Source organism: Oncorhynchus masou, chromosome 28, assembly GCF_036934945.1.
Source record: "Oncorhynchus masou masou isolate Uvic2021 chromosome 28, UVic_Omas_1.1, whole genome shotgun sequence".
Classification (NCBI taxonomy): domain Eukaryota; kingdom Metazoa; phylum Chordata; class Actinopteri; order Salmoniformes; family Salmonidae; genus Oncorhynchus; species Oncorhynchus masou.
In genome coordinates this window covers 37,997,291-38,012,986 of record NC_088239.1, presented here as the reverse complement: position 1 = coordinate 38,012,986, position 15,696 = coordinate 37,997,291, and the positions used below count along the sequence as shown (strand labels likewise).

Below are 15,696 nucleotides of genomic sequence, written 5' to 3'. Positions count from 1 at the left end.
GACCTTCATGTCTTAAAGTAATAATGGACTGTTGTTTCTCTTTGCTTATTTGATCGGTTCTTGCCATAATATAGACTTAGCCCTATCTTTTGTACCCCCTACATTGTCACAACACAACTGATGGCTCAAACGCATTAAGAAGGAAAGAAATTAGACAAATTAACTTTTAAGAAGGCACACCTGTAAATTAAAATGTATACCTCATGAAGCTGGTTGAGAGAATGCCAAGAGTGTGCAAAGCTGTCATCAAGATAAGGGGTGGCTACTTTGAAGAATCTCATATATAAAATATATTTAGAGTTGTTTAACACTGTTTTGTTTACTACATGATTCCATATGTGTCATTTCATAGTTTTGATGTCTTCACTATTATTCTACAATAGCAAAAATAAGGAAAAACCCTTGAATGAGTAGGTGTTCTAAAACTTTTGACTGGTAGTATAGGTGTTCGCCCGTGAACTCCACTGGCCACTCACATAACAACATACAGTATGGAAAAAGAACACCTTTGTCCCTGTCCCTCCACTCTGTTCCGATGACTGAGGCCACATCCCAGAAAGGACCACATCTCAGGCACATGACAAATTATTTTTTTTTTAAAGGAGGAAAAACGGTAAAACTGGCGTGGTGGTTGCAGGAATGGTGATAAAAGTTTAATAGTTTGTTTTGGAGCTGGTTGGAGCGTGCAGACAATTTGTCTGAGGAGTGTAACGGAGTTGACCTCTGACCCCTGTAGCTCTCATTAAACAAGCGGCGGTTCAACGTCCAAAGACGGCACAGAGGGACCTCTCGCAACTCTCAAATCCACTGGAACCGGGCCAGTCCGAGCTGCTCTCACACACACACACACGCACATACACAGGGCTGCCGTTCGCGCTCCCTCCACGTGTCACACTTTTAATGGCAGGGGTTTATGGGGAAGTAAATGTAGGAACTGATCTTAATGAGAGTTACCCAACTCAATTACATTACCCTCTCAGTCTCCGTTTAATGGAACTGCTCCTGTCTGTGCATGCTTGTGTGTGCTTGTCTGTTTGTGTGCGTGCATGTGTGTACACTACTGACTTATTACTGGGATGGTAATAAAGGAAGGATTCATGTTAGAACTATGCCTCAGAATGTCTGGATGAGTAGTGAAGTATCTCTCTCCATCCTTCTCTCTCTACCTCTTTCTCTCTCTCTCTCTCTCTCTCTCTCTCTCTCACCCCACCCCCCACTCTCTCTCCCTCTCTCTGTCTCACTCTCCCCCTCTCTCCTCTCTCCCTGTACTACAGACACCAGCCGGCCGAAGAGGAACCAGGAGATTGACGGGGTGGAGTATCACTTCATCTCCAAAAATATATTTGAGATGGACATCCAAAACAACAAGTAAGTAGCGGCTTTAAACAGCAGACATCTATAACCAGCACTAATCTCATCTCTAATACAAAACACACCACAGCAAATACATGCTATCTGCATCCTTCCATTCCCACACGCATTACAACTGTAATGTAACTATAACTCATATATTTGAGATTTCAGTATCTCGTTTTGGAATCAATGAATTCGGCCGTCTCCTCCTTCGCCACTAGGGGCAGTGTAACTGTAACCGTGAGAGACAGACTGGGGAAGGAGTTCAGCTGACGTGAGCAGGGTTCTCTGTAAATAGACCGGTGCTCTCCCCAATGGCTCTCCTTCTCTGAGTGTGAGGTGGTACTTTGTAACAAAGCCACCCTTTACAAGAGCCCCAAGGTCAGAGTGGGCCCCTTTCTGCCCTGTGTGTGTGTGTGTTTCTTTGAGGTGTCCCCGGGCCCCGTTTCCGACACTGACACCCGGGAGCCGCTCTAACATTATGCGGTGGACAAATTGAAACCGAAATCGTCATCCTTAGTAATGGATGCCTTCCCGCCCTTCTCGCCCCCCAAAAACACATGACATTACACAGTAGAACGCACGCACACATACAACACAACAGGATGGCTGGGGCAGAGGGAGGCTGGGACCAGGTTGGGTTGTTGTATTTTTAGGGCTGGTTCAGCTGTGGTTGGTGATGGGGCACGGCATGGGATGTTTTTCGCAGAGTTTAGAGACAGGGGTAAATGGGGAGACTGCGATGTGGCTGTAACGCTCGGGACACTCCACACATACACACACACATCAGCTGACTCTGAATTATATGGCGCTGGAGAGAGGAGAAGAGTGAGATGGACTTGTTTACGTTGCGCCTCCTCGCATGCAATCAGAACAATGTGCACGCACACACACACACACAGACGCTCTCTCTCTCTCTCTAAGTGCCAGTAGGGAAAACCTCCTTGAGAAATTGGCCACAGTTGGTAGTGGCGCGTGAAAGTGGGTGTAACGTTCCCAAGGAAAGCCCTGTTCCCTGCTAAAAATGGATAGCATCCATACAGTCCCAATTTAGCTGAACCTCTCCTGGCATGCTAGCTTGTCCACAGCAGCTCTCCCAATTTATATAGCAGCAACAAACAGTATAGCCTATGCAGTGTATGGCTATGGCATGCCTTTTTAAACATAGGCTACTGTATGCCTTTTAAATGAATTTCCCCATAAACAAATATACAGTAAGAGCTCGTTAGACTACAGGCTCCTTTTCTGAAGCTGAATAAAATGTTCTTACTGGGGGCAATTACTATAAATGGTGTTTTACATGGATTTAAGTACAGTAATACAGACATTCAGCCCAATGATCATCAGGACCAGTCTGAGCGCACATCCCAAATGGTATCCTATTCCCTACATGGTGCCCTACTTTTGACCAGAGCCATATTGGCCCTGGTCAAAAGTAGTGCACTGTTTAGGGACTAAGGTGCCATTTGGAGTGCACTCAAAGTCTACCAACGCACACACTTGTCTTGTTTTTAGAAATGTAGACATTCTTTCCACTCTTTAACTTCTGTCTTTCTTTTCTTCCGCCATCTCTCTCCTCGTTGGCGGGGTGTTTTATGACCGTGATCAGTTTGAAGCAGAGAGATTAGGCGGTGAAAAACTGTTTGTTTGCCTTCTTCCACTGCTTCTCTCTTGAAGCCCAGGCTTTAGTGAGGGCACACACACATACAAACACACACATACACACGCTCCTGGCATTCACCTTCTCTACACTTTAAACAAACCGGTGTTACTGATTTAAAGTGTAACATAGAAGAGTATACCGTATAAAGGATTATTGTGCCAAAATGTTTGGATTGGTGTTGTACAGAAAAAATGCTGTCTGACGACCTGTCAGTGGTTGAAAGAGTAATCGCTAGTCCCTACGGTACAGTGGGCTTTTAGAATATCCTTGTTCTGAACGGAATCTCAGTCAGAATTGTGTGTGCGCCTGTGTGTGCGTATGCTGCACATATGTGTTTGGAAAGTATATACAAATAAGAAAGGAGTGAGATTATAATACAGTATGTTAGTCCTCATGGTAGGTGAATGATGAATTGGTTTTATTTTACATTCATATTAATGTTCATCCCAGCCTGTACTTCTAAATGATATTAGTGAAACCTTTGCTAACTGATCCGCTATTCTGCTTTTTCACTCCCCTCATCCCTCTGTCTATATGACTTTCCCTCTCTGTCTTCTGTGTTGGTTTGTGTGCTACAAAATTAATTGCATCTTTGAAGACATTAAAGTTGTTCTAATCTCTCTCTCTCTCTCTCTCTCTCTCTCTCTCTCTCTCTCTCTCTCTCTCTCTCTCTCTTCAATTCAATTCAATTCAAGGGGCTTTATTGGCATGGGTAACATGTGTTAACATTGCCAAAGCAAGTAAGGTAGATAATATATAAAGTAAAATAAACAATAAAAATTAACAGTAGACATCACACATACAGAAGTTTCAAAACAATAAAGACATTACAAATGTCATATTATATATATATACAGTGTTTTTGCAATGTACAAATGGTAAAGGACACAAGATAAAATAAATAAGCATAGATATGGGTTGTATTTACAATGGTGCGTGTCCTTCACTGGTTGCCCTTTTCTCGTGGCAACAGGTCACAAATCTTGCTGCTCTGATGGCACACTGTGGAATTTCACCCAGTAGATATGGGAGTTTTTCAAAATTGGATTTGTTTTCAAATTCTTTGTGGATCTGTGTAATCTGAGGGAAATATGATATGTCTCTCTAATATGGTCATACATCTCTCTGTCTCTCTCTCTGTCTGTCTCTCTCTGTCTGTCTGTCTCTCTGTCTGTCTCTCTGTCTCTCTCTGTCTCTCTCTCTCTGTGTGTCTCTCTCTCTCTCTCTCTTGCTGTCTGTCTCTCTCACTCTCTCTCTCTTGCTGTCTGTCTCTCTCTCACTCTCTCTCTCTCTCTCTCTCTCTGTCTGTGTGTGTGTAGATTCGTAGAGCATGGTGAGTATAACGGGAACTACTATGGGACCAGTCTGGACTCTGTGCATTCTGTCCTGTCCAAGAACAAGGTGTGCCTGCTGGACGTTCAGCCTCATGTGAGTCACACAAGTCCCTTCCCTTACTTTCCCTCTACCCTCCATGCCTTCATTCTTTGCCTGTACTCTACCCTTCACGTTCACTCCCTCCATCCTCTGTGTCATGTCAGTGACACAAGTTGCCGACACAACCTTGCCTTCCCTCTCTACCCTTCATTTTCCCTCCCTATGTCTTTCCATCCCTCCCTTCATCCCTCTATCCTTCTCTCCTCTATATTTATATCCCTTTGGCACACACTGCCTATCTCCTAGAGGAATCTCATCCTTCAGAGGGCTTCAGAGGCAGTGCCGGCATTCCAGAGGCCTTGACTGCTTACTGGGTTACCAACCAAAAGCGGCTTAAATTGGCATTTTTAGCAGCAATTACCGGTAATTTTCCTTATTTGAAGATTTCCTCTTTGGCTTATGTGTCTGGGTGGTGCGATCATAAGTGGCCTGTATGTCGCTTAGTCCCCACAAGCCACCAGGGCTAAAATCCTATTATCCCAGGCCAGGTCTAGCACCCTGGCCCAAACCTAACTCTCTCACACACACACACTCAGACATGCCTCTGCCTCAAAGGCATCCTCTGTTTGTTAAATCTGAGTAGATAATGATTCACGGGCAGAAATACACTATTATATAGATTACATAGATTGCTGGCATGTTTTCAAACCATCCCTCCCTGACCAAGTAGAAAGCTGTTAACAGAGACTCTCGGTAGCCCCTGCTGTGTGTGTGTGTGGATCTGTGTGCACCCGCGCCAGTGTGTTGAGTAGTACTGGTCTGTGTGTGTGTGTGTGTGTGTGTGTGTGGATCTGTGTGCACTCGTGCCAGCGTGTTGGGTAATACTGCTCTGTGTGTGTGTGCGTGCTCCATTTTGGCTCTTTACCCCGCAGTAGTCGATCACATGAGTTTCATATCAGAGCAGTGTTGCAGAGCGAGTGATGTTGTCTGGTCCCCTGCTGACTGTCTGAGCTCCTGATGAAAGCTTTACTTTCCTCATCTCCTCTGCTCTCCTCTCTCTCTGTGAGGGAGACGAATGGTAGTCTTTCGCTCATGTCTTCGGGGTTGCGTCCCAAATGGCACACTTTTCCCTATTTAGTGCACTACTTTTGACCAGGGCCATATGATCAAAAGTAGTGCTCTAGATAGGGTATAGAGTGCCATTTGGGGCACAACCTTTGTGTCGGCCTGGGGTTTTGGACCCGCTTCCCAGAACACAGCGAGAGAGGAAGCAGACCAGCGCTGGTTAACACTCCACTCTGCTGCGGTTCAGTACACACACACACACACATGCTGCATGCTACGTGTCAACGCGACCCAGCCTTGTAATGTTTCATCGCCTCAGTGCTGGGGCAGACCAGCTCGACAGACTGAGATCTGTGACTAATTTCACTCGTTCACAATGCGATATCTCCAGATAGAGCAACAAGACCCAGTCGTATCCTCTACTCCCCTGACTAATGTGTTGGGAGGACAGAGGTCCTCGTTGTTTGAAGACTAATAACCTGTCATCCATAGAGCACCTTCCCTTGGTCGAGGATCACTTTGGACATAAGTGTATTTAACGCATTCATGTGTCATCCTCTGGGATTCTTTGTACTTTGAAATTGTTTAAAACTGTATGAGTTGTTTTACACCTTTAAGTAAATCAATAGTTCCTTTTTTCTTACTGCATCTGTTTCTCTCTCCTCTGTGTGTTGCAGATGATAAAGCACTTGAGGACGGCAGAGTTTAAACCCTACGTGGTGTTTGTGAAGCCGCCGCCCATCGAGCGCCTGCGGGAGACCAGAAGGAACGCTAAGGTCATCTCAGGCAAGGACGACAAGGGATCCGCCACGCCATTCTCGGTAAGACACATCAACATAAACTTTGAAATCTTTTCATATTATCAAGAGCAGCCTTTTCTCCTTTGCCAAGAGAAGAAACCTTTGAATGTTTAACCTTGTCAAAAATGGCACAGTGACAGAGAAGCCTTGAAACAAAGTTTAAAGTAAAACACAGGCAGTGTTTTAGAATACATTTTTTTTTTTTTTTACTTAAAAAAAAAGAAAAATATTCACAGAATGGGTTGGTTGTTTAATTGCATTGGAAGAACACTTCCCACTCAGGCGTCTTCTGTAAAAGTGACGTGGTGTGTTTACGTCCATGTTTACGTCCATATATTTTACCTTTATTTAACTAGGCAAGTCAGTTAAGAACAAGTTCTTATTTACAATGACGGCCTACCCTGACCAAACCCTAACCCAGACGACACTGGGCCAATTGTGCATCGTTCTATGGGACTCCCAATCACAGCCGGTTGTGATACAGCCTGGAATTGAACCAGGGTTTGTAGTGATCCCTCTAGCACTGAGATGCAGTGCCTTAGACTGCTGCACCACTCAGAAGCCTCATAAATGTGACGTTATAAGGTGGGTCCAAAGGTGATCCAGCAGTGTTAGAGTACCACATGGCCTAGCTGCTGGTTAACAAGAGGGAGGTTATCAGAGACCCTCGCAGTTTATTCCTCCCTGAAGCCCACCTAAAGGAATAACAGAGACCATCTGGGGCTCTGGGGGAGCTAGCTGTGGTAGTGGTGATGTCATCTTTACTACACACACTTTTCTGCTGCAGGCTAGTGTGTGTGTGTGTGTGTGTGCGCGTGCGCGTGTGCGTGTGTGTGTGTGCGTGCGTCTGCTTGTGGGTGCGTGTCTGGATACCTGCGTGCATGTGTGTGTGTTACACACCTTTATACACCAGCCAGTCACAACTCACAGCCTTGCCCCACGTGAAACCAATTAGCCTGAAGCGTGTTGCCGTAGTGGTGGCTGATGGCTTTCCCAGCCCCCGTCAGGTCGTCTCTCCCTACGTGGGGCCACGCTACGGGCCATAGCCCTGGTCACAGCCACAAGCTGGGCCGATGAGGAGAGAAGGGGAGGGGGGATAGAGAGACAGAGAAGAGGGGGAGGGGGAGGTGAGAATGAGAGAGGAGAGGAGGGAGAGAGAGTCTGGCTGTGATGTTGGAGGTGTGGAGGCTTTCCACAAGGTCGCCGTCAAACAGGGCTGTGAGAGGGGAGCGTAGAGGAGGAGGGGGAAGTAGGTGTGTGTAGGCCGGGCGGCCGCAGGTGCAGATCAAATTGGCTGGCGGCTCATCTGATGAGACGCCTCAAGCCGCCCCCTTATATAGTACACAACGTTGGTCCAGAGCCCTATGGGTCCTGGTTAAACATAGTGCAATATAAAGGGAATAGGGAGCCATCTGGAACACAACCTCAGACCCACTCTGAGGTGGTACTCCACACACACCTCTCTGTGTGTTCACCATGACCTAACGCAACACACAGCGCAGCAAAGCACAGCAGGGCTCTGGAAAAGGACAGGGTCGCACACAGCAGGTCAGCTCTCACTCAAAACATCCTTCATTGAGCTGTACCATCACTATTTTAAACATTTTTTAACCTATATTTAACCAGGCAAGTCAGTTAAGAACACATTCTTATTTTCAATGACGGCCTGGGAACAGTGGGTTAACTGCCTGTTCAGGGGCAGAACGACAGATTTGTACCTTGTCAGCTTGGGGGTTTGAACTCGCAACCTTCCGGTTACTAGTCCAACACTCTAACCACTAGGCTACGCTGCCGCCCCTATTCCCACATGTCAGAGGCTCAGCAGCTATTCTTAAAGTCATCCTTACTTAAAGCATGAAATGATTACACACATTCAATGAATCACCGCACTGACATACTGACATACTGTATTCAAGTCAGTATGACCACATCCCAGTCATTTACTGTCAACATCTCTGAGATCTCTGATGTGTTTTTCTTTTTATCTCAATAAAAAAAAAGAAAATAATTGTCGGGCTCTTAGATATTAAGGTGTAAAGGTTAGTGACGTGGCCGTAGGTAAAGCAGTGCCATCATACACGATGATGACCATCCTGTGGGGTGAGAGGTCAGACAGAGGTCAGAGGTCAAAGGCCATGCTATTGACCGTTGTATGACTTTTGGGTGAAAGTCTCTCTCTGCTCTCAGTGTGACGCTAGTTGTCAGAGACAGGGCGCTAGTTGTCAGAGACAGGGCAGACTTTTGAGACTTGCTCTGGACTATAATACCTTTATTAGATCCATAGTTCTCTCAGGTAACATAAATGCAACCTCAACGTTTCTTTTTGTTACCTGGTTGGAATATGTCCAGTCGCCAAAGTCCTTTCTGTAAACCTTTATAGAGATTGACAGGCAGAGTTTTAAACCATCAGATCCCAGCTATTAAAGAAAAGAAAGAAAAACCTTGTTTGGTGGAAATGTCACAGCGGTATTTTATTCTCGTCCTGCTGTATTTATTTCAGTGAGAATGCTAGAGGCAGCAGCTCGGGTCTGTTAGAATAATCCATTGTCCCATCCAGACTTCTGGATAACAGACTTTTCATTGTTTTAACAGAGCTGTATACTGCTCTATTGTTTAACCTGTACTACATTCATATCTGCTTTTAAATGTGTCTGACACTTAATATGAGCCCCCAAAAACTCTGATATAATCAGATATATACTGAAATATGGTAATGAATGTGTCCAGATTCCTATTCCTAGTAATAGCAGTATACTAAGTAAAGGGATCATGAGATAGGGTATCTTACCTTTCCCTCTAGCCAAAGCAATGACATTATGTCTTCTTTCAGAGTAAATTGGGGACCTCTTTGCCGAACCAGATCGGTTTTGATATTTTATGTCATTTTAATACATAGGGCAGGTGCTTTTTATGTATATGAATAAAAGCAGATTTTCCGTTGAGGGCCGAGGGGATGGCCAAGAACTCCTGCTGATGGCCAGGACTGAGAAGAGACTGAAGAGAGGGATGAGTCCTGATGCTGGCTCTGAGATCTCTGTCCCTTTCTTGGTGTCTGTTTCTCTCTCTGTCTCTTTCGTTTTCTTCATCTCTGTCTCTGGTTTTCTCTCTTTCTCTCTCTCTCTCTTTAGTCTTTCTCTCTCTCTTTCCATGTCTTTATGTCCCTATCTCTCTCTTCCTCTCTCTTTCTGTCCATCTTGGTCTGTCTGTCTGTTTCTCTCTTGTTCTTGTTTTCTTTCTCTCCTTCTCTCCCCATAATGTAAACGGTCACCCTTACCTGGCCTGCTATGATCATAGAGAGGGAGACATGCCATGGCATGGACACTGACTGATTGGTTGACATGGAAATGGCATACACAGCGTCTCTAGGGCTCGTTCTGTCCATGTCTACCCCACTGCCCTGCTGCAAGCATAGAATTCAATAATTGAATGTATCTCTATGGCTGCCAGTTTCTGGTCTAAGGTTCAAAGGGTTGGAGAGCTGCTGGCAGTAGTAGCTGAGTGTGCTTCCCAAATGGCACCCTATTCCCTGCACCACTACTTTTGACCAGAGCTCTAATGGGTGCTCTATATAGGGAATAGGGAGCTATTTGGGATGTAGCCTGGGTCACTGGGTCCACATCCAGCAGTTCTAGGCTTTCTGAGGGCTGACCACAGAGGAAGGCTACCAAGGATCAGCAGCCTCAGATCACTGGAGGGAATATATGGTGGACGGACCGACATACTGAGCCGCTTCAACTTCCTCTCAGCCCAGGCCAACGAACCTAGTGCTCCCTCCTCAACCTTATCCCTTCCTCCGAGACAGAGGATGATAAAACCATCATGTCTTCTCACATAAGACAATAGACTGTGAGATAATGTGGGTGGATTTTTACTGCCTTGTACAGTAGATGAGAGAGAGAAAGAGAGAGAGAGAGAGTCATGGTCAAAACATATTGATGCAACAGTATCTGAGATGGGAAGAGGTCTGTCCATAATAGAGTAGAGTAGTGGCCTGAGGGCACACACTTAATGTGTTGTGAAATCTGTAATGTAATGTTTTTAATTGTATATAAAAGCCTTAATTTTGCTGTATCCCAGGGAAGCAGCTAATGGGGATCCATAATAAATACAAATACAATGGAGGGCAGTGTTGACATTCAGAGGCAGGGAAGCCTAATGGTTAAGAGCATTGCGCCAGTAACTGAAAGGTTGCTGGTTTGAATCCCCGAGGCGATTAGATGAACAATCTGTTGATGTGCCCTTAAGCAAGGAACTTAACCCTAGTTGCTCTGGATAAGAGCGTCTGCTAAATGACTAAAATGTAAATGTTTGTAGACTGGCTTGAAAATGCAGTCTGTGTCATGGTGACCATTTAACTTTAGTTGCACGACTAATCAACTATGAGGTGTTAAAACCACTAGCAAGGGGGACATTCTAAAATTGTATTCTTCTGTCTGTCTGTCTGTGTAAATGTGTCGTCAGTGTGTTTTTGTGCATCAATTTGTTTGTTTCTGTTTGTGTTCCTGCCTATGAATGTGTCTGTATACAGTATGTGTACAGTATTTATATTTGTGTGTTTGGCAGAGTCCCTTGAGTGTGAAGCCGAGTGTTCCTTTAGAAAACGGAGCTAGCTAAATCAAATCAAAACAAATTTTATTGGTCACATGCACATGGTTAGCAGATGTTATTGCAAGTGTTGCAAAATGCTTGTGCTTCCAGTCCCGACAGTGCAGCAATATCAACAAGTAATCTAACAATTCCACAACAACTACCTAATACACGCACATCTAAGTAAAGGGATGGAATAAGAATATATACATATAAACACAGTGTCAAGAAAAGGTATGTGAACCCTTTGGAAATACCTGGATTTCTGCATAAATTTGTCATGCAATTTTATCTGATCTTTATCGAGGTCACAACAATAGACAAATAGTCTGCTTAACCTAATAACACAAAAACAATGATATGGTTTCATGTCTTTATTGAACACACAGTGTAAACATTCACAGTGCAGGGTGGAAAAAGTATGTGAATCCTTGGATTTAATAACTGGTTGACCCTCCTTTGGCAGCAATAACCTCAACCAAAAGTTTTCTGTAGTTCTGTAGATCAGATCTGTACAACAGGAATTTTGGACCATTCCTCTTCACAAAACTGTTACAGTTCAGCAATATTCTTGGGATGTCTGGTGTGAACAGCCCTCTTGAGGTCAGGCCACAGCATCTCAATTGGGTTGAGGTCAGGAATCTGACTGGGCCACTCCAGAAGGTGTATTTTCTTCTGTTGAAGCCATTCTGTTCTTGATTTACTTCTGTGTTTTGGGTCGTTGTTCCGTTGCATCACCCAACTTCTGTTGAGCTTCAATTTGGTCAGACAGCCTAACATTCTCCTGCAAAATGTCTTGTTGAACTTGAGAATACTTTTTTCCGTCGATGATAGCAAGCTGTCCAGGCCCTGAGACAGCAGAGCAGCCCCAATCCATGATGCTCCCTCCACCATACTTTACAGTTGAGATGAGGTTTTGGTGTTGGTGTGCTGAGCCTTTTTTTCTCCACACAGTGTTGTGTTCCTTCCCTAACAACTCAACTGTAGTTTCCACAGAATATTTTGCCAGTACCGCTTTGGAACATCTAGGTGCACTTTTGCAAACTTCAGACGTGTAGCAATGTTTTTTTTGGACAGCAGTGGCTTCCTCTGTGGTGTCCTCCCATGAACTCCATTCTTGTTTAGTGTTTTATGCATAGTGGACTCGTCAATGGAGATGTTAGCATGTTCCAGAGATTTCTGTAAGTCTTTAGCTGACACTCTAGGATTCTTCATAACCTCATAGAGCATTCTGTGCTGTGCTCTTGCAGTCGTCTTTGCAGGACGGCGCCTCCTAGGGAGAGTAGCAACAGTGCTGAACTTTCTCCATTTATACACAATTTTTCTTACCGTGGACTGACGAACATCAATGCTTTTAGAGATACTTTTGTAACCCTTTCCAGCTTTATGCAAATCAACAATTCTTAATCTTAGTTCTTCTTTTGTTCAAGGCATAGTTCACATCAAATCAAAGTTTATTTGTCATGTGCGTTGACTACAACAGGTGTGGACCTTACAGTGAAATGCTTACTTACCGGCTCTAACCAATAGTGCAAAAAATGTATTAGGTGAACAATAGGTAGGTAAATAAATAAAGCAACAGTAAAAAGACAGACTATATACAGTAGCGAGGCTATAAAAGTAGCGAGGCTACATACAGACACCGGTTAGTCAGGCTGATTGAGGTAGTATGTACATGTAGATATGGTTAAAGTGACTATGCATATATGATTAACAGAGAATAGCAGAAGTGTAAAAGAGGGGTTGGCGGGTGGTGGGTGGGGCACAATGCAGATAGCCCGGTTAGCCACTGTGCGGGAGCACTGGTTGGTCAGCCCAATTGAGGTAGTATGTACATGAATGTATAGTTAAAGTGACTATGCATATATGATAAACAGAGAGTAGCAGCAGCATAAAAAGAGGGGTTGGGGGCGGCACACAATGCAAATAGTCCGGGTAGCCATTTGATTACCTGTTCAGGGGTCTTGGGGGTAAAAACAGTTGAAAAGTCATTTTGTCCTAGACTTGGCACTCCTGTACCACTTGCCATGCGGTAGTAGAGAGAACAGTCTATGACTGGAGTGGCTGGGGTCTTTGACAATTTTTAGGGCCTTCATCTGACACCGTCTGATGTAGAGGTCCTGGATGGCAGGCAGCTTAGCCCCAGTGATGCACTGGGCCATGCACTGGGCCGTACGCACTACCCTGTGTAGTGCCCTGCGGTCCGAGGCAGAGCAGTTGCCGTACCAGGCAGTGATGCAACCAGTCAGGATGCTCTCGATGTTGCTGCTGTAGAACCTTTTGAGGATCTCAGGACCCATGCCAAATCTTTTTAGTTTCCTGAGGGGGAATAGGCTTTGTCATGCCCTCTTCACGACTGTCTTGGTGTTTGGACCATTCTAGTTTGTTGTTGATGTGGACACCAAGGAACTTGAAGCTCTCAACCTGCTCCACTACAGCCCCGTCGATGAGAATGGGGGCGTGCTCGGTCCTCCTTTTCCTGCAGTCCACAATAATCTCCTTAGTCTTGGGATAGGTTGTTATTCTGGCACCACCCGGCCAGGTCTCTGACAACCTCGTCGTTGTCGGTGATCAGGCCTACCACTGTTGTGTCACCTGCAAACTTAATGATGGTGTTGGAGTCGTGCCTGGCCATGCAGTCGTGGGTGAACAGGGAGTACAGGAGGGGACTGAGCACGCACCCCTGGGGAGCTCCAGTGTTGAGGATCAGCGTGGCAGATGTGTTGCTACCTGCTCTCACCACCTGGGGGTGGCCCGTCAGGAAGTCCAGGATCCAGTTGCAGAGGGAGGTGTTTAGTCCCAGGATCCTTAGCTTAGTGATGAGCTTTGAGGGTACTATGGTGTTGAACACTGAGCTGTAGTCAATGAATAGCATTCTCATATAAGTGTTCCTTTTGTCCAGGTTGCCTTTGTGTTCTTGTGCACAGGGACTATGGTGGACTGCTTGAAACATGTTGGTGTTACAGACTTAATCAAGGACATGTTGAAAATGTCAGTGAAGACACCTGCCAGTTGGTCAGCACATGCCCGGAGCACACGTCCTGGTAATCCATCTGGCCCCGCAGCCTTGTGTATGTTGACCTGTTTAAAGGTCTTACTCACGTCGGCTACGGAGAGCGTGATCACACAGTTGCTATCATGCATGCCTCAGTGTTGTTTGCTTCGAAGTGAGGATAGAAGCGATTTAGCTCATCTGGTAGGCTTGTGTCATTGGGCAGCTCGCGGCTGTGCTTCCCTTTGTAGTCTGTAATAGTTTGCAAGCCCTGCCACATAAGACGAGTGTCGGAGCCGGTGTAGTATGATTCAATCTTAGCCCTGTATTGTCGCTTTGCCTGTTTGATGGTTCGTCACAGGGCATAGAAGGAATTCTTGAAAGCTTCCCGGGTTAGAGTCCCGCACCTTGAAAGCGGCAGCTCTAACCTTTAGCTCAGTGCGAATGTTGCCTGTAATCCATGGCTTCCGGTTGGGGTATGTACGTACAGTCACTGTAGGGACGACGTCTTCGATGCACTTACTGATAAAGCCAGTGACTGATGTGGTGTACTCCTCAATGTCATCGGAAGAATCCCGGAACATGTTCCAGTCTGTGATAGCAAAACAGTCCTTAAGTTTCCCTGCATTAAAGTCTCCGGCCACTAGGAGCGCCACCTCTCGGTGAGTGGTTTCCTGTTTGCTTATTTCCTTATTCAGATGACTGAGTGCGGTCTTAGTGCCAGCATCTGTCTGTGGTGGTAAATAAACAGCCACGAAAAGTATAGCTGAAATCTCTCTAGGCAAGTAGTGTGGCCTGCAATTTATCACAATGTACTCTACTTCAGGCGAGCAAAATCTAGAGACTTCCTTAGATTTCGTGCACCAGCTGTTGTTTACAAATAAGCACAGACTGCCCCCCTCATCTTACCTGAGTGTGCTGTTCTATCTTGCCGGTGCAGCGTGTTTCCCGCTAGCTTAATATCCATGTCGTCATTCAGCCACAATTCCATGAAACATAGGATATTACAGTTTTTGATGTCACGTTGGTAGGATATTTGTGATCGTACCTCGTCTAGTTTATTGTCCAATGATTGCACGTTGGCGAGTAGTATTGACGGTAACGGCAGCTTTCCCACTCGCCTTTTTCGGGTCGTGATCCGGCATCCGCCTCTTTGTCCTCTGTACCTGTGTCGCTTCCACTTGCAAATAACGTGGATGTCGGCCCTGCTGGCTGTTTGGAGGATGTCTTATGCGTCTTGTTTGTTGAAGAAAAAATCTTTGTCTAATCCGAGGTGAGTGATCGCTGTCCTGATATCCAGAAGCTCTTTTTTGACGTAAGATACGGTTGCAGAAACATTATGTACAAAATAAGTTACAAATAATGTGAAAAAAACACATAATAGCACAATTGGTTGGGCGCCCTTAAAACTGCTGCCATTTCTTCCGGCGTTATTTCTACCGGCAATGCTTCTTGTGAATAGCAAACTCAAATTTTGTGAGTTTTTTATAGGGCAAGGCAGTTCTAACCAACATCTCCAGTCTCATTGATTCATTGATCTCATTGATTGGACTCCAGGTTAGCGGACTCCTGACTCACATACTTTTTCCAATCTACACTGTGAATGTTTAAATGATGTAGTCAATGCAGACAAGAAAAATATAATAATTTGTGTGTTATTAGTTTAAGCACACTATGTTTACTTTGATAAAATCCATTTTTATAGCCTAAATCTAAACATTTTGTAAACTATTTGTGCAGTGAATTCCTTCTCTATCAATTTTTTGATTTTCGGCGTGATTCGCCCCTGTAAACAATCGTTACATAGTCATGGTGGGTGTCAGTGCATTCCTCTGTTTGTTTGCAACACAGTCAAACAACGT

The 15,696-nt window shown here is 45.0% G+C and overlaps 1 protein-coding gene across 4 annotated transcripts in view; it reads left to right on the top strand.

Moving 5' to 3' along the window:
• The window catches only part of LOC135517552 (MAGUK p55 subfamily member 7-like), a 260,440-nt gene that overhangs the window by 236,059 nt on the left and 8,685 nt on the right, over positions 1-15,696 (top strand). For all 4 annotated transcript variants that reach the window (XM_064941965.1, XM_064941964.1, XM_064941963.1 and 1 more), the window contains 3 exons: positions 1,275-1,368; positions 4,336-4,444; positions 6,133-6,276. In XM_064941965.1, the coding sequence (XP_064798037.1) occupies positions 1,275-1,368; positions 4,336-4,444; positions 6,133-6,276 (347 nt within the window). The remainder of the gene's footprint in view (positions 1-1,274; positions 1,369-4,335; positions 4,445-6,132; positions 6,277-15,696) is intronic.